The sequence below is a fragment of the Scyliorhinus torazame genome, chromosome 13, assembly GCF_047496885.1.
Source record: "Scyliorhinus torazame isolate Kashiwa2021f chromosome 13, sScyTor2.1, whole genome shotgun sequence".
NCBI lineage: Eukaryota > Metazoa > Chordata > Chondrichthyes > Carcharhiniformes > Scyliorhinidae > Scyliorhinus > Scyliorhinus torazame.
The window spans coordinates 102,237,911-102,262,666 of record NC_092719.1 but is presented as its reverse complement, the minus strand read 5'-3'; the positions used below and the strand labels follow the sequence as shown (position 1 = coordinate 102,262,666).

At 53.5% G+C, this 24,756-nt stretch overlaps 1 protein-coding gene across 4 annotated transcripts in view; it reads left to right on the top strand.

Annotated features, from left to right (window-relative positions):
* Positions 1–24,756, top strand: part of cacna2d2a (calcium channel, voltage-dependent, alpha 2/delta subunit 2a) — a 1,719,882-nt gene that overhangs the window by 1,672,652 nt on the left and 22,474 nt on the right. For 3 of the 4 annotated variants that reach the window (XM_072472012.1, XM_072472009.1, XM_072472008.1), the window contains one exon: positions 12,420–12,502. In XM_072472012.1, coding sequence (XP_072328113.1) covers positions 12,420–12,502 — 83 coding nt within the window. Of the gene's footprint in view, positions 1–12,419; positions 12,503–16,484; positions 16,544–24,756 lie in introns of all 4 variants that reach the window. The other variant, XM_072472010.1, reaches the window with a different exon arrangement.

The following is a 24,756-nucleotide window of genomic DNA, read 5'->3' as shown; positions in this document are numbered from 1 at the left end:
TGCAGTTGGTCTTTCACTCAGCCTGGTCTCTCTGTACCTCCTTCCGAATAACTTGAAAAGTGAGGTCACTCTATCTTTGCCTCAAACCTTTTGAGAGAAAAGGAAGAAACATTTTTTAATTCTTTCACGGGATGCGAGCTACTCAGGCAAAGCCACCCTTTGTTGCCCTTGAGAAGGCAGGTCAGCTGCTTTCATGAACCGCTGCAGTCTCTGTGGTGTAGGTACACACACAGTACTACTAGGGAAGGAGTTCCAGAATTTTGACCCAGCAACAGTGAAGGGACAGAGATATATTTCCAAGTTAGGAAGGAATGTGTGTGACTTGGAGGGACACTTGCAGGTGGTGGTGTTCGCATGTGTCTGTTGAGGTTGCAGTTTAGAAAGTGCTGTTGAAGGAAGCTTGATGAATTGCCACAGTGCATTTTGTAGCTGGTACACACTGCTGCCACTGTTCATCAGTGGTGGAGGGAGCAAATGTTGAAGGTGGTGGATGGGGTGCAGATCAAGTGGGCTACTTTGTGCTGGATAGTGTCAAGTTTCTTTGTGTTGTTGGAACTGCACTCATCCAGGCAAGTGGAGATTATTCCATCACACACTTCACTTGTGCCTTGCAGATGGTGGACTTGCTTTGGGGAGTCAGGAGGTGAGTTACTTGCTGCAGAATCACCAGCCTCTGACCTGCTTCAGAATCCCCAGCCTCTGACCTGCTCCTGTAGCCAAAGTATTTATATCGCTGGTCTTGTTACGATTCTGGTCAATGGTAACCCCCAGGATGGTGATAGTGGGGGATTTAGTGATGGTAATACCATTGAATGTTAATTCCTTCTTATTGGAGATGGTCATTACTTGGCATTCATGTACCACTTATCAGCCCAAGCATAAATGTTAGTCCAAGTCTTGCTGCATGTTGACACAGACTGCTTCAGTATCTGAGGAGTCGTGAATGATGCTGAACATTGTGCAATCATCAGCAAACATAGAATTTACATACATAGAATTTACAGTGCAGAAGGAGGCCATTCGGCCCATCGAGTCTGCACCGGCTCTTGGAAAGAACACCCTACCCAAGGTCAACACCTCCACCCTATCCCCATAACCCAGTAACCCCACCCAACACGAAGAGCAATTTTGGACACTAAGGGCAATTTATCATGGCCAATCCACCTAACCTGCACATCTTTGTCCACAATGCTACCGTGCTGCCCTTGACATCCTTCTTCTGACCTTATAATAGAAGAATTGTCCTTGATGAAGCAGCTGACAATAAAATCATTTACGGATTTGCAGCCGAGAAATTTATATCTAAGTATCGAGGGCTCCTGCCTTTATCGCCCTTTCACCTAATGACTTCCCAGCCGCCCCCCCCGCACCCACCACCCTCTGGGTGAAATTGAACACGCATCAATGTCTTTCTATTCCTTTTACCAATTACTTTGAATGTATGCTCTGGTTGTTGAGCCCTCTGCAACCAGAATTAGGCCCTTCCAATCTCCTTTACCTACGGATTTCAGAATGGTATATCCCTCCATTAAATCTCCCCTCAGGCTTCTCTGCTCCAAAGAAAACAGCTCCAAAGAAAACAGCCCCAGCCTATCAAATTTTTATCATAGCTATGGGCGGCACGGTGGCTCAGTGGTTAGCACTGCTGCCTGCCGACGACTCGGGATCAATCCTGGCCCCAGGTCACATTCCGTGTGGAGTTTGCATATTCTCCCCCTGTCTGCATGGGTCTCATCCCCACAAGCCAAAAAGACGTGCAGGGTAGGTGAATTGGCCACACTAAATTTCCCCTTAATTTAAATTTATTAAGGAAAAAAGAAAAACATTTTTTTTATCACAGATAATTTTTTCAGTGTGAGCAACATCCTTGTATATATCTTCTGTACCCTCTCTAGTTTGATCATATCCTTCCTGTAAAGTAACGACCTAAACTGTACACAGTGCTCTCATCATCTTCTAGCATCCTGCAATTATGCATGCTTGGCTGAGAGCCCAGACTTTCATTAGCCTCTTCAAACAACTGAACAACTGCACACCAGGGAAAACATCGCTGGATTCACAACTTTTTTTTGTTGGAACTATTTGTCAATGGTTCAGTGTTTATTTGCACAAGATAAAGAGGTGCTCTCTGTTTTTACTTTCTGCCATTCATATTTTAAAGGTTTGGTTGATTTAAATTTTTAAGGGTTCTGGTAATAGTTTTTCAAATAAAGTTATAAATGGTGTTTTTAAGCTTTTCCACACATGCCATTAGGGTTAATTGGTTCTGTGCACAGTGTTTACTGGATGAATGTTTACCGGATGAGTGTATCGGTTGACATGGAGGGTATGAATGGCCATGAGAAATGGGTGGAGGGATATGGGTTGGCACGGAAGATATGAAGACCATAGGGAATGGGGAGGAGCATGCTTTGGCATGGATGGGTCATAGAGAGTGCAATGGGGTGAGAAGATGTGAGGGGTGAGGGTTAGCGAACCTAATAATGAATATAAAATCTGAATTAAGTCTCAGTGAATAGAGGCAAGCCTTTTAACTGACCCACCTCAGCATTTGGCAGTCCCTACGGCTGCCTCTGAACTGTTTGCAGGTTTGGTGGACCCAAATCCAGTACACGTCCACCACCCCGGAACGGAAATCGCACCACTCAAAATACTTTATTCCAAGTTTGGCATGCTGAGACAGGAAATTTCCAAATTAACATGAAAATCCAGCCGCCTGTGCTTATCCAAGGCAATATGACACCATTGTCTTCCTTCACTACAATGTCTTCATCAGCCCCCATTTTTGTGAAAACACACAAAATATTCTTTCAGAACCATGCCCAGGTCTTCTGCCTCCACAGATAAGGGTCCTGCTCTTCTTTTAGCCATCCACTTGCTCTTTCTGTTTTAATTAAACAAATTTGGGTTGTCCTTGATTTTACTTGTCAATATTTCCCATGCTTTCTTTGTTTTCCCAATTCTACGCTTACCACTGTACTTTCTGTAGTTCCTGAGACTTTCTGTAGTGTTGAGGTATCTGACATCAGATTCCCTTTTTTGCCTTCTGCTGTCCTATATCCTTTTTGACATCCAGGGGGTCTCTAGACTTGGGAGTTTCTTTGCGGAATCATATGTGCTTTGAGTTTTCAATATCTCTTCCTAAACTGCCTGCCACAATTATTACACTGATTTACCTTCAAGAAGTGCTTCCAGCCCACTTTTGCTGAATCATATTTTAGCTGAGTAACACTGGCCATTCCCCAAATGAGAAGTTTCCATAACTGCTCTAAATCTAACTGAATTATGATCACTATCACCAATCTGCTCTTCTACCTGCTCAGATTAATTTTCTCAAAACTAAGGCCACAACTGCCCCTCCTCTGAATTGGCCTGCTACATACTGGCTAAAGAAGTTCCCCAAACACATTTTAATAATGGCCTCTATACTTTTACAAAGATTTCATCCCAGTTATTGCAAGTGTAGTTGAAATTTCCTACTATCACTGTCCTGCTTTTTTTAGCACTTCTCAGCAATTTGACAATATTTTTACATATTTATCTCCCTCTGACTGGGGTCAACAGTATAATTGCCCCATTTTTGTGCTTTGGTTAATGTCTCTGGCCTCATTTGCAGATCCTCATAGGATATTATCCCTCTTCACAGCTGTAATTGTTTCTTTAACCTATATTATGATCCCCCCTGCCTTTTTATTCCTCTCCCTCCTGTCTAAAAACCCTATAACCAGGGATCAGGGGCGAGATTCTCCGACCCCCCCCACCGTGTCGGAGAATCGCCGGGGGCTGGCGTGAATCCCGCCCCCGCCGGTTGCCGAAGTCTCCGGCACCGGATATTCGGCGGGGGCGGGAATCGCGCCGCGCCAGTTGGCGGGCCCCCCCGCTCGATTCTCCGGCCTGGATGGGCCGAAGTCCCGCCGCTAAAATGCCTGTCCCGCCGGCGCAAATTAAACCACCTACCTTACCGGCGGGACAAGGCGGCGCGGGCGGGCTCCGGGGTCCTGGGGGGGGGCGCGGGGCGATCTGGCCCCAGGGGGTGCCCCCACGGTGGCCTGGCCCGCGATCGGGGCCCACCGATCCGAGGGCGGGCCTGTGCCATGGGGGCACTCTTTCCCTTCTGCCTCCGCCACGGTCTCCACCATGGCGGAGGCAGAAGAGACTCCCTCCACTGCGCATGCGCGGGAAGCTGACAGCGGCCGCTAACGCTCCCGCGCATGCGCCGCCCAGAGATGTAATTTCCGCGCCAGCTGGCGGGGCACCAAAGGCCTTTTCCGCCAGCTGGCAGGGCGGAAATTCGTCCGGCGCCGACCTAGCCCCTCAAGGTTGGGGCTCGGCCCCCAAAGATGCGGAGCATTCCGCACCTTTGGGTCGGCGCGATGCCCGTCTGATTTGCGCCGTTTTGGGCGCCGGTCGGCGGACATCGCGCCGTTTCCGGAGAATTTCGTCCCCGTTGTCAATCCTGCCCTTCTTTAAATCACATTTCAGAAATAAGGGGCGGGATTCTCCGCAATCGGCGCGATGTCCGCTGACCGGCGCCAAAAACGGCGCGAATCAGTCCGGCATCGCGCCGCCCCATAGGTGCGGAATCCTCCGCATCTTGAGGGGCCGAGCCCTCCCCTTGAGGGGCTAGGCCCGCGCCAGACTGATTTCCGCCCCGCCAGCTGGCGGGAAAAGCCTTTGGTGCCCCGCCAGCTGGCGCGGAAATGACTTTGCCGTGCGGCGCATGCGCGGGCCCGCCAACCGGAGAGGCGCGATTCCCACCCCCGCCGAATATCCAGTGCCGGAAAATTCGGCAACCGGCAGGGGCACGATTCACGCCAGCCCCCGGCGATTCTCCGACCCGACGGGGGATCGGAGAATCCCGCCCCATTTATTTCCAAGTGCCTACCTGCGCCATCAGCTCATCTGTCTCAATCAATAGACTCCTTAAAAATGAAATCACAGAATGACTACAACAAAAACGAAGGCCATTTGTCCCGCCATGTCCATACTAGCTCTTAGCAAGTGAAATCAGCTACCCCCACTCCCCCGCATTTTCCCATAGCCCTGCAAATTTCAAAATGTTCCTCTTCAATTGTTTATCCAATTTTCTTTGAAGGCCACGATTGAATCTGCCTCCACCACCTCATTGAGTATTGTACCCTGATCCTAACCAGTCGCTGTGTAAAAAAAAACATTCTTCTTCATATCACCAATGGTGCTTCGCCCATCAGCCTGATTATCAATCCTCTGACAATGGTAATAATTGTTCTCTGTCTAGACTTTCGTGACTTTGAACACCTTTATCAAATGTCTGAACCATTATCAGTGCACTGCTAAGGACTTTCAGACTCCTTTCTTGTTTAATTTCTAGCCTTTCCTGTTTTCCACAATTACATACTAATTTTCTGACTTCCATTTCCAACCTTTTTTCCTTTCTGAACCTGTGCTGAGGTTCCCAAACCCCTGCCAAACTAGTTTAAACCTTCCCCAACAGCACTACCAAACCTCCCTTGACCCTGATGAAGTGTAGCCGATCTAGCCTGTCCATGTCCCACCTCCATCAGAACAGTGCCATTGTCTCAGAAGCCAAAAGCCCACCCTCCTGCACCATCTCTCCAGCCACTCAGTTGTCTGTTCCAACTGCCTAAGTCTTTACTTACTGGGTGCATGGCCCTTGGAGTAACTCAAAGATTACTACCTTTTGAGGTCCTGATTATTTTATTTTTTTAAATATATTTTATTGAAGTTTTCAAACACAATTTTTTCCCTTACAAATCAACAAAAATGGTAGCATGATACCTGCTATATAACATTGTTTAAATAATATAGTAAACTAACCAAATAACACGACGTAATGCTCCCCCCACCCCCTCTCCCCATCTAGAACACAAACAATTTCCCTCCCCCCCCCATATCCCCACCCCCCGGCCTGCTGCTGCTGGCTATCTATCTTCCCCCTAACGTTCCGCTAGATAGTCGAGGAACAGTTGCCACCGCCTGGTGAACCCTTGAGCCGATCCTCTCAGCGCAAACTTCATCCGCTCCAGTTTTATGAACCCCGCCATATTGTTTATCCAGGTCTCCAGGCCGGGGGGTTTCGCTTCCTTCCACATGAGTAAAATCCTACGCTGGGCTACTAGGGATGCAAAGGCCACACCATCGGCCTCTTTCGCCTCCTGCACGCCCGGCTCATCCGCTACTCCAACTATAGCTAACCCCCAGCCTGGCTTGGCCCGGACCTTCACCACCTTCGAGATCACTCCCGTCACTCCCCTCCAATACCCCTCCAGTGCCGGACACGACCAAAACATATGTGTGTGGTTCACCGGGCTTCCCCCGCACCTCCCACACTTGTCCTCCACTCCGAAGAACCTGCTCAACCTTGCTCCCGTTATGTGTGCTCTATGCAGCACCTTAAATTGGATCAGGCTAAGCCTGGCACACGAGGAAGAGAAATTTACCCTGCTTAGGGCATCAGCCCACAAACCCTCCTCAATCTCCTCCCTGAGCTCTTCTTCCCATTTTCCCTTCAGTTCGTCCACCAGCTCCTCCCCCTCTTCTCTCATCTCCCGGTATATCTCGGACACTTTGCCCTCCCCGACCCACCCCCCCGAAAGTACCCTGTCCTGGATCCCCTGTGTCGGGAGCAGCGGAAATTCCCTCACCAGTTGTCTCGTGAACGCTCTCACCTGCATATACCTAAAGGTATTTCCCAGGGGAAGCTCATACTTTTCCTCAAGTGCTCTCAAACTCGCAAACGTCCCATCTATAAATAAGTCTCCTACTCTCCTGATTCCTGCCCGGTACCAGCTCTGGAATCCTCCGTCCAGCCTCCCTGGGGCAAACCTATGGTTGTTCCTGATTGGGGACCACACCGAGGCTCCCAGCACACCCCTCTGTCGCCTCCATTGCCCCCAGATACTTAATGTTGCCGCCACCACTGGGTTCGTGGTAAACGTTTTCGGGGAGAGCGGTAATGGCACCGTCACCAGCGCCTTCAAGCTCGTCCCTTTGCAGGACTTCATCTCCAACCTTTTCCACGCCGCTCCCTCTCCCTCTATCATCCATTTACGAATCATCGCCACGTTGGCGGCCCAATAGTAGTCGCCCAAATTCGGCAACGCCAGTCCCCCTCTGTCTCTGCTACGTTGTAGGAACCCCCTCCTTACCCTCGGGGCCTTCCCTGCCCACACGAAGCTCGTGATGCTACTATCTATTTTTTTAAAGAAGGCCTTAGTGATCAGTATAGGGAGACATTGGAACACAAATAGGAACCTCGGGAGGACCATCATCTTAATTGCCTGCACTCTGCCCGCCAGTGACAGCGGCTGCATGTCCCACCTTTTGAAATCCTCTTCCATTTGTTCCACCAGCCGTGTCAGATTAAGTCTGTGTAAGGTTCCCCAGCTCCTGGCTATCTGAATCCCCAGGTATCGGAAGTTTCTTTCCACTCTCCTTAGCGGTAGGCCATCTATCCCTCTACTCTGGTCCCCAGGGTGTATCACAAAAAGCTCACTCTTTCCCATGTTAAGCCTATATCCCGAGAAATCTCCAAACTACCTCAATATCTGCATGACCTCTGTCATCCCCCCCACTGGATCCGTCACATACAGCAGTAGGTCATCCGCATAGAGTGACACTCGGTGCTCCTCTCCCCCTCTAACCACCCCTTTCCATTTTCTGGAGTCTCTCAGCGCTATGGCCAGTGACTTCAATTGCCAGCGCGAACAGTAATGGGGACAGCGGGCATCCCTGTCTTGTTCCCCTGTGTAGTCGAAAATACTCTGATCTTTGCCGATTTGTGACCACACTTGCCGTTGGGGCCCCATAGAGGAGTTTAACCCAGCTGACAAACCCCTCCCCGAACCCGAACCTCCTCAGCACCTCCCATAGATACTCCCACTCCACCCTATCAAATGCCTTCTCTGCATCCATTGCCGCCACTATCTCTGCCTCCCCCTCTGCTGGGGGCATCATTATCACCCCTAATGGCCGTCGCACGTTGACATTCAATTGTCTCCCCTTTACGAACCCTGTCTGGTCTTCGTGCACCACCCCTGGGACACAATCCTCCATCCTCGTCGCCAGCACCTTTGCCAGCAACTTGGCGTCCACATTTAGCAATGAGAAAGGCCTATAGGACCCGCACTGCAGCGGATCTTTATCTCGCTTCAAGATTAGTGATATCATCGCCTCCGACATTGTCGGGGGTAGGGTCCCCCTACCCCCTTTAACCTCATTAAAGGTTCTTACCAGCAGCGGGGCCAACAAGTCCGCATATTTTCTGTAGAATTCCACCGGGAACCCATCTGGTCCCGGGGCCTTCCCTGCCTGCATGTTCCCCAGCCCTTTGATCACCTCGTCCACCCCAATTGGCGCCCCCAGGCCTGCCACCTCCTGCTCCTCCACCTTCGGGAACCTTAGTTGGTCCAGAAACTGCTGCATCCCTTCTTTTCTCTCCGGGGGTTGGGACCTATATAGCCTCTCGCAAAAGGTCTTAAACACCTCGTTTATCTTCCCTGCTCTCCGCACCGTGGCTCCCGTTTCATCCCTAACTCCCCCTATCTCCTTCGCCGCTGTCCTCTTTCGCAGCTGGTGGGCCAACAGGCGACTCGCCTTTTCCCCATATTCATATCTCATCCCCTGTGCCTTCCTCCACTGTGCCTCTGCCCTCCCTGTGGTGAGCAGATCGAACTCCGTCTGGAGTCGTCGCCTCTCCCTGTATAGTCCTTCATCCGGGGCCTCCGCATATTTTTTATCTACCTTCAAAAGTCTTTCCCTTTCTTTGGCCTCCGTTTTCCCCTTGTGAGCCCTGATGGAGATCAACTCTCCCCTGACCACCGCTTTTAGTGCTTCCCATACTACTCCTACTCGGACCTCCCCGTCGTCGTTGGCCTCCAGGTATCTTTCGATACATCCCCGCACCCTTCCGCAGACTCCCTCATCCGCCAATAATCCCATATCCAGTCGCCAGAGTGGACGCTGCTCCCTCTCCTCTCCTAGTTCCAGGTCCACCCAGTGCGGGGCATGATCTGAAACAGCTATGGCTGAGTACTCAGTTCCTTCAACCCTCAAAATCAGTGACCTACCCAAAACAAATAAATCTATCCGGGAGTATACCTTATGGACATGGGAGAAAAAAGAGAACTCTTTGGCCAGTGGCCTAGCAAATCGCCACGGATCCACTCCCCCCATTTGGTCCATAAACCCCTTAAGCACCTTGGCCGCTGCCGGCCTTCTTCCGGTCCTAGATCTAGATCTATCTAACCCTGGGTCCAGCACGGTGTTGAAGTCCCCTCCCATTATCAGGTTTCCTATCTCCAGATCCGGGATACGTCCCAGCATCCGCTTCATAAATCCCGCATCATCCCAATTCGGGGCATATACATTAACCAACACGACCTCCATTCCCTGCAGTCTGCCGCTCACCATCGCATATCTGCCACCGCTGTCCGCTACAATGTTCCTAGCCTTGAATGACACCCGTTTCCCCACCAATATGGCCACCCCCCTGTTCTTTGTGTCCAGCCCCGAGTGGAACACCTGTCCCACCCATCCTTTCCTTAACCTAACCTGGTCCGCCACCTTCCGGTGCGTCTCCTGAAGCATGGCCACGTCTGCCTTCAGTCCTTTTAAGTGCGCGAACACTCGGGCCCTCTTAATCGGCCCATTTAGGCCTCTCACATTCCACGTGATCAGCCGGACTGGGGGGCTTCCCGCCCCCCTCCCCTGTCGACTAGCCATCACCCTCTCTGGGCCAGTCCCACGTCCCGGTTCCGCGCACCCACTCGTCCCCCAGGCGGTGCATTCCCGCCCCGACCACCTTTTCTTTTACCAGTTCCTTCTCGATCTCCGCAGCAGCAACCCAGTTATCTTCCCCTCCCTCCCCCACCCCCCCCTGCTAGACCCCCATCTAGCATGGTTACTCCCCCCATATTGCTTCCGAAAGTCAGCTGACTTCAACTGACCCCGGCTACTCCCGCTCTCTCCTTGACCCCCCCCGTGTGAGGAACTCCCATCCACCTTGCGCCTATCTTCCCGCCATCATCTTTCTGACGCGGGAACAAGAAAAGAAACCTCGTGTTCTCTAGAGCCGTCCCGCCCCTCGTGGCGCAGCTCCCTCTGCTGCCCCACTCCCATTCCCCATCCCCCGCCTGACTCTCTTCTTCCCCCCCACCAGCGCCCACATTTCTCAATGTCCCCCCCTCCCCAATTTACATTTCTATATACATCAGCATTGTCGTTTCCCCTCCAACATCAGTCCCTCAGTTCTGATCCAGTTTCTCGTTTTTAATGAAGGTCCATGCTTCTTCCGCCGTTTCGAAGTAGTAATTCCTCTCCTGGTGCATGACCTACAGTCGCGCCGGCTGCAACATCCCGAACTTCACTTTCTTCTTGTGCAGTACCTCCTTGGCTCGATTGAAGCTCGCCCTCCTTCTCGCCACCTCCGCACTCCAATCCTGATACACTCGTACCACCGCATTCTCCCATCTACTACTCCGTACCTTCTTGGCCCATCTCAGAACCGCCTCTCTATCATTGAAGCGGTGAACTCGCACGATCATCGCCCGAGATGGTTCTGCCGCCTTTGGTCTCCTCGCAGGGACCCAATGGGCCCCTTCCACTTCCAAGGGGCCCGAGGGGGCCTCAGCTCCCATTAGCGAGCGTAGCATCGTACTCACGTAAGCCCCGCCGTCAGCTCCTTCCACTCCCTCGGGGAGACCCAGGATCCGGAGGTTCTTTCTCCGTGATCTGTTTTCTAGGACTTCAATCCTTTCAATGCACTTTTTGTGGTGCGCCTCATGCGTCTGCATTTTGACCGCCAGGCCCAGGATCTCGTCCTCGTTGTCAGTCACCTTCTGCTCCACCACACGGAGCTCTATCTCCTGGGTCTTTTGTGTCTCCTTAAGCCCCTCAATTGCTTGTAGCATCGGGACCAGCACCTCCTTTTTAAGCAGCTCCACACACCGTCTTAAAAATTCATCCTGGTCCGGTCCCCAGGTCACCTGGGCTCCCTCCGCCGCCATGTTGCTCCTTTCTTCCTTCTGCCACTGCCCTCGAGGATTCTTCGAGATCTGGCCACCACCGCTGATATTTTTCTTTTTCGCTGGGGGGGGACTCCCTGTTGTCTCACCCCACACCAGGTTTTGTCCCGAAAAGATTCCCCATTGGGGCTCTTAAAAGAGCCCGAAGGTCCGTTCGTGCTGGAGCCACCGAAACGTGCGGCTTAGCTGGTCATCGCCGCAACCGGAAGTCCGAGATCCTGATTATTAACCTCTTTCTAGCTCCCTAAAAGCTATCTACAGGACCTTATTCCTTTATCTACCTATCTCATTGGTCCAATATGTACCATGACTGTTGACCATTCACTCTTCTCCCTCAAAATGTCCTGCAGCCGGTCAATGACATTCTTGAAGCTGGGAGGCAACATACCATCCTGGATTTATGCCCGTAGCTGCAGAAATACCTGTATATTCCTCCAACTATTGAATCCCATATCAGTATTATTTCCCTAACCTGCCCCTGTCCACCTGTGGGAACCTCAGAAGAACCATCCCCCTCACCAGCATTCATAACTGAATACCAGTTAGAGTGCAAGATGAACTCAGGGTACTTCTGCACCACCTGCCTCTTTGCCGGCAGTCACTCATACTCTGTCTGCCTGCACAGGTTTAAGCTGTGGGGTGACTGCTTCCCAAAACATACTATCCATGTTGCTGTCAGCTGCTCAGATGCACACCAGCTGCCCCTCAAGCTCCAAAACTCGGAGCTCAAACTCCTCTAACTGATAAAGCTTCATACATCTGTGGTTCACCAGGACTCAAAAAGCGTCCTTGTGTTGCCACATGGCACAGGATACACACTTGATGGAACTGAGGTGCCATGTTGAGTCTGTGCTTATTAGATTACTATCTGAACTTTCAATATTAAAAGAAGACTTATACCTGATCTGAACATTTCCGAATCAGCTGCTTTCCTCTTCACTCTTCTTGATTTTCAAATTCAATTCCCTCTTAGTCTATATTTATTTCTGGATTCTTTTTAATTTTAGAATATTTAATAATATAGTTAACTTGAAAACACAAACACTAACTACTAAAAAACTAACCAATAAATGTAATATTTATCAGTAACATTCCCGCCCCACGTCACACTCTAAGTGTGACCTCACATTTCTGTGAGTTTTTCCCTCTGTTTCTCTGGTTTCAGCCACTTCCTCTGCTGCTTCTGGCTCTCATGCACAATTTCAATCTGCTGACCTGCTGAGGGTAGCCAGTGCATATTTAACTGGGTGCAGTTCTGATAGTATAGGAGTGGTGGCAGTTTTGTTTCTGTGGGACTGGGTGCAGTTTGCTTTTCATGGGACTGAGTACAGTGTTTGTTATCTAAGCTGTGTACCATGTCTAGTTTCACCAGTTCCTTAACACTTTTGCACTCAGCTGATGGACCAGATCAATGTGAAGAGGTGCTGAAACCTCGGTATCGGAAAGGGCCTGAAGACTGTTTTGATTACAATGCAGCAGTAAGTATTGTCAGAAATCTCCATTCATGAGATAATAGTCGGAAAAGATTTTACCAATTGCTGTTTCTCCTGAAGTGATGCCTATTGATTTAAGTTGTGTGGTGGTTTAGTTTTGGCATATAGTCTTAGAGCTTTACAGCCCAGAAAAGGCCCTTTGGCCCATTGCATCTGCACCATTCAAAAACAACTACCTAACCATTCTAATCCCATTTTCCAGCTCTTGGCCCATAGCCTTGTATGCCTTGGAATTGTAAGTGCACATCTAAATACTTCTTAAATGTTATGAGGGTCTCTTCCTCCACCATCCTTTCAAGCATTGAGTTCCAGTCTCCCACAACCCTCTGGATGAAAAGGTTTTCCCTCGCATCCCATCTAAACCTCCTGCTCCTTGCCTTAAATTTATTCCCCTGGTTATTGATCCCTCCACCAAGGGGTAACGTTTCTATCTGTCTACTCTATCTAAGCCCCTCATAATTTTATAAATATCAATCACGTCTCCCCCTCAGTCTCCACTGCTCCTAGGAAAACAATCCCAGTCGATCCAACCTCTCTTCATAGCTCAAAATCCACAGCCCGGGCAACATCCTAGTAAGTATCTTCTGCATCTTTTTCAGTGCTATCACATCCCTCCTCTATTGTGTATTCCAGAACTGTACACAATACCCTAGCTATGGCCGAACCAATGTTTTATACAATTCCAGCATAACCTCCCTGCTCTTAAACTCTGTACCTCACCTAATAAAGGCACGTATACCATCTGCCTTCTTAACCACTGTATCCACCTGCTCTGCTACCTTAAAGGACCAGTGTACATGCACGCCAAGGTCCCTCTGATCCTCAGTGCTTCCCAGGGTCCTGCCTTTTATGATGTATTCGTTTGCCTTGTTTGTCCTGGGTGGATTGAATTCCATTTGCCACTGATCAACCCATCTTACCAGCCCAACGACATCCTCCTATAATCTAAGGCTATCCTCCACTATTTACCACCCCATCAATTTTAGTGTCATCCACAAACTTACTGATAAACCTTTCTACATTCATGCCTAAATCATTTATATAAACCACAAAGCAAGGACCCCAACACTGATCCCTACAGGACACCATTAGACACCGGCTTCCAGTCAGAAAAACGCCCTCGACCTTCACCCTCTGCTTCTGCCACTCAGCCAATTTGCCAAATTTCCTTGGATCCCATGGGCTCTTACCTTTGCTGCCAGTCTCCCATGTGGGATCTTATCTGAAGTCCTTGCTGAAGTCCAAGTAGACTAGGTTAAATGCATTTCCCTCATCTACACACCTGGTCACCTCTTTGAAAAATTCAGTCAAGCTGTCAGGCATGACCTCCCCTTAACAAAACTATTCTGACAGTTCTTGATTAATCCCTGCCTCTCCAAATGCAGATTAATTCTGACTCTCAGAATTGCTTCCAATAGTTTCCCCACCACTGAGGTTAGATTGACTTGCCTGTAGTTTCCTGGTTTATCCCTTCCTCCCTTCTTGAATAATGGTACCACATTGACTATCTTCCAGTCCTCCGGCACCTCTCCTGTGGTCAGAGAGGAATTGAAAATGATTCCCAGCGCCCCTGCTATTTCCTTCCTTGCCTCACTCAACAGGTGGGATACATTTCCTCTGGCCATGGCGATTTGTCTACTTTTGAGCCTGCCAGACCACTCAGACCTCCTCTCTGTCTATGTTCATTTCTTTATTTTATCAGAGTCCTTTTCCCTGATTTCTATACCCAAATTGTCTCTCTCACGGGGGAACACCGACACAAAGTGTTCATTTAGAGCCCGACCTATATCTTCCGGCTCCACACCCAAATTACCACTGCGGTCCTTAATGGGTTCTACTCTTTCCCTAGTTACCTTTTTACCCTTAATGTACTTGTAAAACAACTCAGGATTTGCTTTATTTTACCCATCAGTAGCTTTCATGTCCCGTTTTTACTCTCCTAATTTCCTTTTTAACTTCCCCTTTGCACATTCTATATGCCTCTCGGGCTTCTGCTGTTTTGAGCTCTTGATATATGCCATAAGCTTCCCCTTTTCGCCTTATCCAATGGTTACCATTGATCAGAAACTGAATTAGACAGCCATATTAATACTGCGGCTACCAGGGCAGGTCAAAGGTTAGGAATCCTCTGCCGAATAACTCACCTCCTGACCTCTCCAAAGCCTGTCCACCTCTACAAGGCACAAGTCAGGAGTGTGATGGAATACTCTCCACTTACCTGGATGAGTGCAACTCCAACAACACTCAAGAAGCTCAACACCATCCAGAACAAAGCAGCCACATATTGCTCCCCTCTCCACAAACATTCCAACCCCCCACCACCGACGAACAGCGGCAGCCTTGTGAACCATCTACAAGATGCACTGCAGTAACTCACCAAGGTTCTTTAGACAACACCTTCCAAACCCACGACCACTAGCATCTAGAAGAACATGAGCAGCAGATAACTGGGAACCTCACCACTTGGAGGTTCCCCTCCAAGTCACTCACCACCCTGATTTGGAAATATATCGGCGTTCCTTCACTGTCTCTGAAACTCCTGAAAATCCTGAAACTCCCTCCCTAACAGCATAATGGGTGTACTTAAACCTCAAGGACTGCAGCGGTTCAAGAAGGCAACTCACCACCACCTTCTGAAGGGCAACTAGGGCTGGGCAATAAATTCTGGCCCAACCAGCGACGCCCACATCCCGTAAATGATTTTTTTAAAAATCCCTCTATATGCAGGGTTCACTGGATCAGTTGGTCCCTACTTTTTCTTGATTGGAATATGTTGGCCCTGTACTCGCCCCATTCCTTCTTGAATGCGTCCCACTGATCCATCACAGAAATACTTAAAAGTGTCTGCTCCCATCCACTCTGGCCAAATCATATCTGACCTTATTCCCCAGTTTAGAACCTTGATCTCAGGCCCATCCTTGTCCTTTTCCATAACAATCTTGAATCTAATGGAGTTATGGGGCGAAATTCTCCGGTATCGGCGCGATGTCCGCCGACTGGCGCCCAAAACGGCGCAAATCAGTCGGGCATCGCGCCGCCCCAAAGGTGCGGAATGCACCGCATCTTTGGGGGCCGAGCCCCAACCTTGAGGGGCTAGACCCGCGCCGGACGAATTTCCGCCCCGCCAGCTGGCGGGAAAGGCATTTGGTGCCCCGCCAGCTGGCGCGGAAATGACATCTCCGGGCGCGCATGCGCGGGAGCGTTAGCGGCCGCTGACGGCATCCCCGCACATGCGCAGTGGAGGGACTCTCTTCCGCCTCTGCCATGGTGGAGACTGTGGCGAAGGTGGAAGGAAAAGAGTGCCCCCACGGCACAGGCCCGCCCGCAGATCGGTGGGCCCCGATCGCGGGCCAGGCCACCGTGGGGGCACCCCCCCGGGGCCAGATTGCCCCGCGCACCCCCCAGGACCCGGAGCCCGTCCGCGCTGCCTTGTCCCGCCGGTAAGGTAGGTGGTTTAATCTACGCCGGCGGGACAGTCATTTTAGCAGTGGGACTTCGGCCATTCCGGGCCGGAGAATCGCGGGGGGGGGGGGCCGCCAACCGGCGCGGCGCGATTCCCGCCCCCGCCGAATCTCCGGTGCCTGAGAATTCCGCAACCGGCGGGGGCAGGGTTCACGCCAGCCCCCGGCGATTCTCCGACCCGGTGGGGGGTCGGAGAATCTCGCCCCTCATCACTGTCTTCAAATTGCTGCACCAGTAATTCTGCCCGGCTTTGTGACTTAAAATTAAATCCAGGACTGCCTCTCTCTTACAGGACCTTCTATGTACTGGCTTTAAAAGTTCTCCTGGATGCATTTTAAGAATTCTGCTCCCTCTAAACCTGGCTACCCCAGTTAATATTCGGGAAGTTGAAATCCCCCACTGTCACTAACCTATTACTTACATATCTGCTCTTCTATTTCTCTTGGACTGTTAGGGGCCCTATAGAACACACCCAGCAGTAACATTGCTTCTTTTTGGTTTTTAGGTTCTACCCATGTGGCTTCTGTTGAAGACCCTTCTGGGATGTCATCCCTCCTTACTCCTGTACTTGAATCCCTGATCAAAATTGTGACATCCCTTCCTCTTTTACCTCCTTTCCTATCTCACCTGAAGATTCTGTATCCTGGAATATTGAGCTGCCCCTCTCTCAACCATGTCTCAGTAACATTAATTTGTGCCCTCAACTCATCTGCCTTCTTCGTCAGACTCCTTGCATGGTCACAGACAAAATACCCTAATATTTTTATTTTTATTTTTTAATGAGATATGGCCATCACTGGAAAGACCAGCATTCGTTACCCATCCCTTGAGGGCAGTTAAGAGTCAACCTCATTGCCGTGGATCCTGAGCCACATGTAGGCCAGACCAGGAACGTTCGGCAGATTTCCTTCCTGAAAAGACATTAGTGAAATTACTGAGTGTGGCTTTAAATTCATGTGTGTTTATGTATGTGTTGAATTTATGCAGAAAGAGTCATATTTACAAATTCAGGGCAACAAAAGAAAATCTGATATGTTAATAATCTTTTTTAACTGAAAGGGTAGAACAGATTATCGGCACAGTTGACAGAAGAAAGCTTGGTGGGCTGGATTCTCCATCCACCGACGCCAGAATCGTATTGGGGGGAAATGAAATGAAAATTGCTTATTGTCACAAGTAGGCTTCAAATGAAGTTACTGCATGAGCTGAAAGTCAAGACCGGCACCCAGTGGAATGCCATGCTCCAGTGACTCGACAGCAAGTAAATGCGTTCTGCACCACACGCCGGTGTGAGCATGCAAATTGTACAGTAAGCTCTGTTGGCATATCATCGATGGGCCTGCCCCAGTATTTTCCCGGCCTCCTGTGATGCTCCGCCTCCACCAGGAGGAATTACCGACTGTGACATTCACTTGTTGTATTTAAAATTGGGTAACAGGCGCCGTGGCAGCTGAGGGAGGGCAGGAGATAGGACAAGGCGCAGTGTGGGCTGCCAGTTCTACTGCTGGCAGGGCTGACTAGGGAGGGTCATCTGCCAGGGCCGGGGGAGTTAACGGGGGTGATCAGGTGATGGGCCATGGGTTGGGGTGTCCCTCCAGGACCGGGGGCGGATTCGCTGACCCCCCGCCGGGCCGGCGAATCGCCGGGGGGCGGCGTGAATCCCGTCCCGACGCCGGCTGCCTAATTCTCCGGCGCCGGTTTTTTGGGAGGGGGGGCATTGCGCCGCGCCGGTTGGCGGCCTCCCCCCCACGATTCTCCGTCCCGGATGGGCCGCAGTCCAGCTGCTAGAATGCCTGTCCCGCCGGCGTGGAGTAAACCACCTACCTTACCGGTGGGACAAGGCGGCGCGGGCGGGCTCTGGGGTCCTGGGGGGAGCGCGGGGCGATCGGAGCCCACCGATCCGCGGGCGGGCCTGTGCCGTGGGGGCACTCTTTTCCTTCCGCCTCCGCCATGGTGGAGACCTCCAAATAAGCCTCAAAATAAGGGGAAATACATTTAGGACTGAGTTTAGGAGGAACTTCTTCACCCAAAGGGTTGTGAATCTGTGGAATTCCTTGCCCAGTGAAGCAGTTGAAGCTCCTCCATTAAATGTTTTAAAGATAAAGATAGATAGTTTTTTGACGAATAAAGGGATTAAGGGTTATGGTGTTCGGGCCGGAAAGTGGAGCTGAGTCCACAAAAGATCAGCCATGATCTCATTGAATGGCGGAGCAGGCTCGAGGGGCCAGATGGCTTATTCCTGCTCCTAGTTCTTATGTTCAGGAGCTAGGCCGGCGCCGGAATGTTTTGCGCCCCGCTGGCCGGCGCGGAAGGGGCTTGGCGCCAAAGGGCCTCTGCTCGTCGGCGCGAGTTGGCGCATGCGCTGTCGTGCCAGCGTGTGCTGGCATCATCCCAGCGCATGCCCCTTCGGCCATCGCGGACTTTTACACCAGCCGACGCGGATGAATACAGTGCCTCCCGGTGGGCCCCGATCAAAGGCTGGGGGCACCTCCCGGGGCCAGATCCCCCCGCGCCCCCCCCCCCCCCCGAGGACCCCGGAGACCGCCCGCGCAGCCACGTCCCGCTGGTAATTATCTACTCTAATTTATGCCGGCGGGACCGGCCGAAAATGGCAGCCACTCAGCCATCGCGGGCCGGAGTAACGGTACGCCATGGCCAGCGCGGAGAAGAACCCCCCTGCGCATGTACTTGGATGACGCCAGTACACGCTTGCGCTCCTGCGCATGCGCCAACTCGCGCCAGCCAGCGGAGGCACTTCGGCGTCAGTTGGCACGGTGCCAACCCCACCGGCGCCGGCCTAGCCCCTGAAGGTGCGGAGGATTCCGCACATTCCGGGCGGCCCGATGCCGGAGTGATTCACGCCACTCCTCGGCGCCAGTATGGCCCGCCCCGCCGGTTAGGGGAGAATTCCGGCCCAGGTGTCCAGGCACGGACTGCCATTGTCACGGCCTACAAGACAGTCAGCTTGCTGCGCACCCCACTGACCACCCACCGTGGCCCATGGTTGCGCAGAGCAACACCGGCCGTATGGGTGCCCCCACCCCTCCATTCCCCCACCCACAACCAGGCGCCACCCTACCGGAGGAGCATCACGCGGCCCACCCAAGGGGGGCACCCACAGTAGATCCTACAGGAGTGCACCGGACGGGGGCCGCGGAACATACCACTAGCATGGGTAGTGCCAGCCACCAGAACCCTTGCTGATAGTGACGGGTGCTAGGGCCAGAGGCTCCCTTGGTGCCGTGCACTGACGGGGACAGAATGCCAGGGGGAATTGCCAGGGTGGATGTGGAGATTGGACAGGAGCGAGGGGGGAGGGTGACATGCGGAGACAGGGGCTGCAGTGCAGGCCGGGGCCACCATGTAGCCCGTTGAACCTGCTTAGGCACGGGGTATACACTATACACCAAGCTAACCCCCTGCAGAAAATGGATTTCGGTATCCAATGGTTGCCATCTGCCTTGCCGCCGCATCGCTGGCAGATGCACTGAGGCTGTACGAGCGGGAGCTGCTCGAGGAGGGTCTTACAGCAGCCGAGGCTGCGCCAGTGGAACAGGAACCAGCCGGTGAGGGTGGAAAGTTGGCCTTCAAACAGGCGAGGTGGGAAGGAGGCGCTGCATTAGGCCTCGTGTGTACCAGCAATGCCTCTCATTCGAGGACCAGCTGGATCATGCTTGTTGTCGAAGACTCTGGCTGAACAGGGAGACTTATGGCATATCTGCTGCATCATGGCACACCTGGAACTTCGGGAGTATGGGGGAGGACACCTGCTCCCAGTGGCTATCAAGGCGACGGTCGCCCTGAAGCTTTTCGCCACAAGGCCCTTCCAGGTACCAAGTGGGGACCTGTCTGGGGTCTCGCAGATCTCAGTGCATAGGTGCAAGAGATCATGACGGAGGCCCTATATGCCTAATGGCATAATATAATAATAATAATCTTTATTGTCACAAGTAGACTTACATTAACACTGCAATGAGGTTACTGTGAAAATCTCCTAGTCACCACATTCCGGGGCCTGTTCGGGAACACTGAGGGAGAATTCAGAATGTCCAAATTACCTAATAGCACATCTTTTGGGACTTGTGGGAAGAAACCGGAGCACCCGGAGGAAACCCACGCAGACACGGGGAGAACGTGCAGACTCCGCACAGACAGTGACCCAAGCCAGGAATCGAACCTTGGACTCTGGCGCTGCGAAGCCATAGTGCTAACCACTATGCTGCCATGCTACCACTATGCTACCGTGCTACCACTAGGCTACCGTGCTACGTTAGCTCCAATATTGACCAAGCCCACCAGATTGCCCGGGGAACGGGATTTGCCACCATCGCTGAGATGCACCAGGCCCAGGGGGTGATCGACGGGACTCATGTCTCCCTACGAGCAGTGATGCATGAGGGGCTGGCCTTCACAAACCGAAAGGGGTACAACTCCATGAATATGCAAATGCTGATTGCGGCTGATTCCCAAGCAGCGTGTACGACGCCTTCATCCTGGCACACCCGACAGTTCCCACACTTTCGAGGTGCACTCCCAAGTGGGTATTTGACTGTCCACCCTCCCTGCACCACCACCACCAGTCGTCCTCCCACCCCCCCTCCGTGATTCCTACCTGCCTCACTGGGGTGCAGGCCCTGGGTTGGCAGGTCGAATGATGAGAGCCCGCTCTGGTGCTCCGCTACGTTCAACAATGTCTGACTCCTGCCCACGATAGCACTTTCCACCGTCTGTCTCGGTGACCCCTGCAAGCGAGTTGGCCATTTCATCACACGGTCCTATCGAACCCTTGGCGTGGGGATGGAGCCTGGGGGGAGGAAGGGGGTGGGGCCGGGGAGCAGGGTAATGTGTGGTGGCTCACCTGGGGGCTCTGGCCCGTGTCCACCTCCAATGACTACCCATTCCGTACCGCCTTTCCAGCACCCCTCTGTAGCTAACCCAGCCCATCGCACATACCCTTCTGACACACACCCTTCTGACAGAGCACCGAGGCAGGTTGGAATGTTTGTGAACAGCTGTTTATTGTAAACAGGTAAACATGTTTATACAGGTTTGTGCCGTAACCCCTATCGCTGTGCTATGTGCTGCACCCATGCCAACTTCACTGGTGTCTAACTTTCTGGCCTTACAGGCCCTAACCCTGTCTCGGTGGTTCCCTAGCCGGTACATCTGGAGTGGAGGCGGCCTGCTGCGGTTCCTGCCCTGTGACCTGGGACCCCTTTGGCAGCCTTCCTCTGGAGCAACCGGACCTGGACGAGTCTCTCAGGTGTGCCAGCAGGCACGGTGCCACCCTGTTCTACCCGCTGCCAATCGGATGCAACAGTAACAGGAGTTGGGGGAGGGAGTCTGAGGCGCTATGGTGTTCCAGTCACCGCACGGGCTCCATCAGGTTTCCTCATCCCTCGGAGTGCCCAATGGCCCAAGGGCTACTCCTTGGGTTTGGGGTGTGGCCAGAGCAAGTCCCAGGGGCTCCCCTGAAAGCTGGTGTTGCAGTCCTGGAAGCCTGCTCTCATTTTGATCAGTGTGTCAATGCTCCCGGCCATGGAGGACAGGGACTGGACCACCTCCCTCAGGGACTCTGCCATGCCATTCTGTGACTGGTTCAGGTCAGCCATCGCCTGGGCAATGCTATCGACGCCCGCAGCCATGACCTGTGGTGACTGGGCCAAGCTCTGGAATGCCGCTGCAATGTCCAGGTGACCCTGATACATAACTGCCTGTGACAGGGCCATCCTGTCATGTGCGTTGGCCACCACCCACACAGAGTGTCAACGGTCTTGGACATCTTGACCCATAGTCGTGACCCTCGCCCCACCCCAAGGTCTCCGCCTATTCAGTGCTGACTCTTGAAACTGCACCTGCAGGATGGTTACTCACATCCCATCATGTAACCCGTGGCTCTGTGTCAACATCTCCACCATCGATTGGACTGCCATTTCCTGAAGCCCGACACCCGTCTGAACCACAGCAAGTCCCTGGGGTCAGGCCACCCTCGACCGTCCGCCCCTCGGGGATTCAGGGGCAAAATTCTCCGTTATCGGCGCAAAGTCCGCCGATCGGCGCAAAAAACGGCGCAAATCCGACTTGCGTCACGTCGGAAAAATGGGTGGAAAGTCTCCGGCCCGAAATGGGCTAGCAGCGACGTAACGGGATCCGCGCTTGCGCACGTGGTTGACGTCGTGCAGCGTCATACGCGCCGCACGCGTGACGGCTCAGAAGGCCGCGCTGCTCCCCCCCCACCCGACCGGAACACCCGACTGGATGGCTGGCCGCTGCTCAGCCCCGAGGTTCGAGTCCCGGGACGTGGAGGCGCTCCTGGACGCGGTGGAGCAGAGGAGGGACGCCCTGTATCCCGGGCACGGCCGCAGAGTTGCCCCACGTCACAGCTGGTGTCTGTGGAGGGAAGTGGCAGAGGCCGTCACCGCTGTGGCCCTGACACCACGAACAGGCACCCAGTGCCACAAGAAGGTGAACGACCTCGTCAGAGCAGGCAGGGTGAGCCTCCCCCATATCCCCCCTCCCCCATAGCCCCCCTCCCCCATATCCCCCCTCCCCCATATCCCCCATATCCCCCTCTCCCCCATATCCCCCCTCCCCCATATCCCCCCTCCCCATATCCTCCCTCCCCATATCCCCCCTCCCCCATATTCCCCCTCCCCCAAATCCCCCCTCCCCCATATCCCCCCTCCCCCATATTCCCCCTCCCCCATATCCCCCCTCCCCCATATACCCCCTCCCCCATATCCCCCCTCCCCATATCACCCCTCCCCCATATCCCCCCTCCCCATATCCCCCCTCCCCCATATCCCCCCTCCCCCATATCCCCCCTCCCCCATATCCCCCTTCCCCATATCCCCCCTCTCCCATATCCCCCCCCTCCCCCATATCCCCCCTCCCCCATATCCCCCCTCCCCCATATCCTCCCTCCCCCATATCCCCCCTGCCCCATATCCCCACTCCCCCATATCCCCCCTCCCCCCATATCCCCCTCCCCCATATTCCCCCTCCCCCATATCCCCCCTCCCCCATATCCCCCCTCCCCCATATCCCCTATATCCCCAAGTGAATCCAGCCCTAACCTTAACCTCTGCAATGCACGCGCAACCGATGGCGTGCATTCATATACCTGCCTAACAGTGTTGCCTTTTACCCCTGCCACCCACCCCACCCCCGCACAGGAGAAGCGCGCACACAACAATAGGGAGGATGTGAGGACATGAGGAGGCCCCGCTGATGAGAGGCCACTGACCGAACACGAGGAAAGGGCCCTGGAACTGGCTGGCGGACCTGAGGACCGGGAGGTTGCTGATGCAGAGGTCGGGGGCGTACTAGCAAGTTAGCCACCGACAGCCCGTCCTCATATCCCCCCTCCCCCATATCACCTGATCACTGCCTGCGTGCCTAACGATGCATGCTTTCATTGTGTATCGCAGGACCAAACGTCCAGGCACCCATCCCCGCAGATGCAGACCGCCTGCAGGATGTCCCTCGGAGGCCACGGGAGACAGAGAGACCCGGACCCTCTACCATGCGACGCCCCGCAGGATGCCCTCGGAGGCCACGGGAGACAGAGAGACCCGGACCCTCCAGCATGTGACGCCCGCAGAATGCCCCTCGCACACCACGGGAGACGGAGAGACCTGGAGCAACAGGGAGACGACACCCCCATCACGTGCGGGGAGCGACCACCCAGCGATGAGGGGGGCAGCCACAGGCCCCCGTCACATCCGAGCCAGGACACCACTACCAGGACACCACTACCCAGGACACCACTACCCAGGACACCACTACCCAGGTCACCACTACCCAGGACACCACTACCCAGGACACCACTACCCAGGACAGCACTACCCAGGACACCCCTACCCCAGGACAGCACTACCCCAGGAAGACGAAATACCGGACAGTGACTCAGAGTGGATGGGTGGAGACGAACCCCCACCCCAAAGTGCCATGGACTCAGAGTGGACGAAGAGCACGTCACAACGCCACTGCTGTCACCACACCCTCCACCATCGCAGAAACACTCACCTCGGTGGGCACTTTAGTGATGAGGCGTCTGGTACACTCACTGGTTGCGCACAATACAGCCGTCCCGGTACAGCAGGTGGAGGTAGGAGCAGCAGAGGGGCTGGGCGGTCGGAGGGCAGCCCAGCCCAAGCGAACATCTGCCGCCCAGATGGATCCTGGGTTCCTGGAGTTTCCACACCCACACATAGATCCGATGCAAACCACCGACCCGGAGACGAGCGAAGAGGGTGACGGCCAGCTTGCGGCGGCTGCAGTCGCAGGTGGAGGAGTCCACCTGCGTCCAGGAGCTGGAAGTGGTGCCGGTCATGCGTGCCACCCAGGCCGACACGCACGGGTGGCGTCCGCGGTGGAGGCAATGGGTGCGACGGTGTCAGACATGGGAACGGTTTGCGAGGCCTGGGGCTTCCGTGCAGGCGGCGTCTGTGGCCCAGGACATGGGCTGCCCCTCTCACAGGAGGCCATGAGCCAGTGCCAGCGCCAGATGGCAGAGGCGCTCAACACCATAGCCCAGTCTCAGCAGGCCATGGCCCAGTCTCTGCAGGCCATGGCCCAGTCTCTGCAGGCCATCGCTGAGGGCATCGGTGCCAGTGGCCATGTGCGAGCCGGCGTCGCACTGTCACAGACAGGGTTTGCCAACCCCCCTGGGCTCCATGGCTGCAAACCTGCAGACCCCTGTCGATACCAGCACGGGCCTCCAGGACTGGCAGCGCCAGATGTCGGGGGGGCGGTCGGATGGCCAGTCCGTTCCG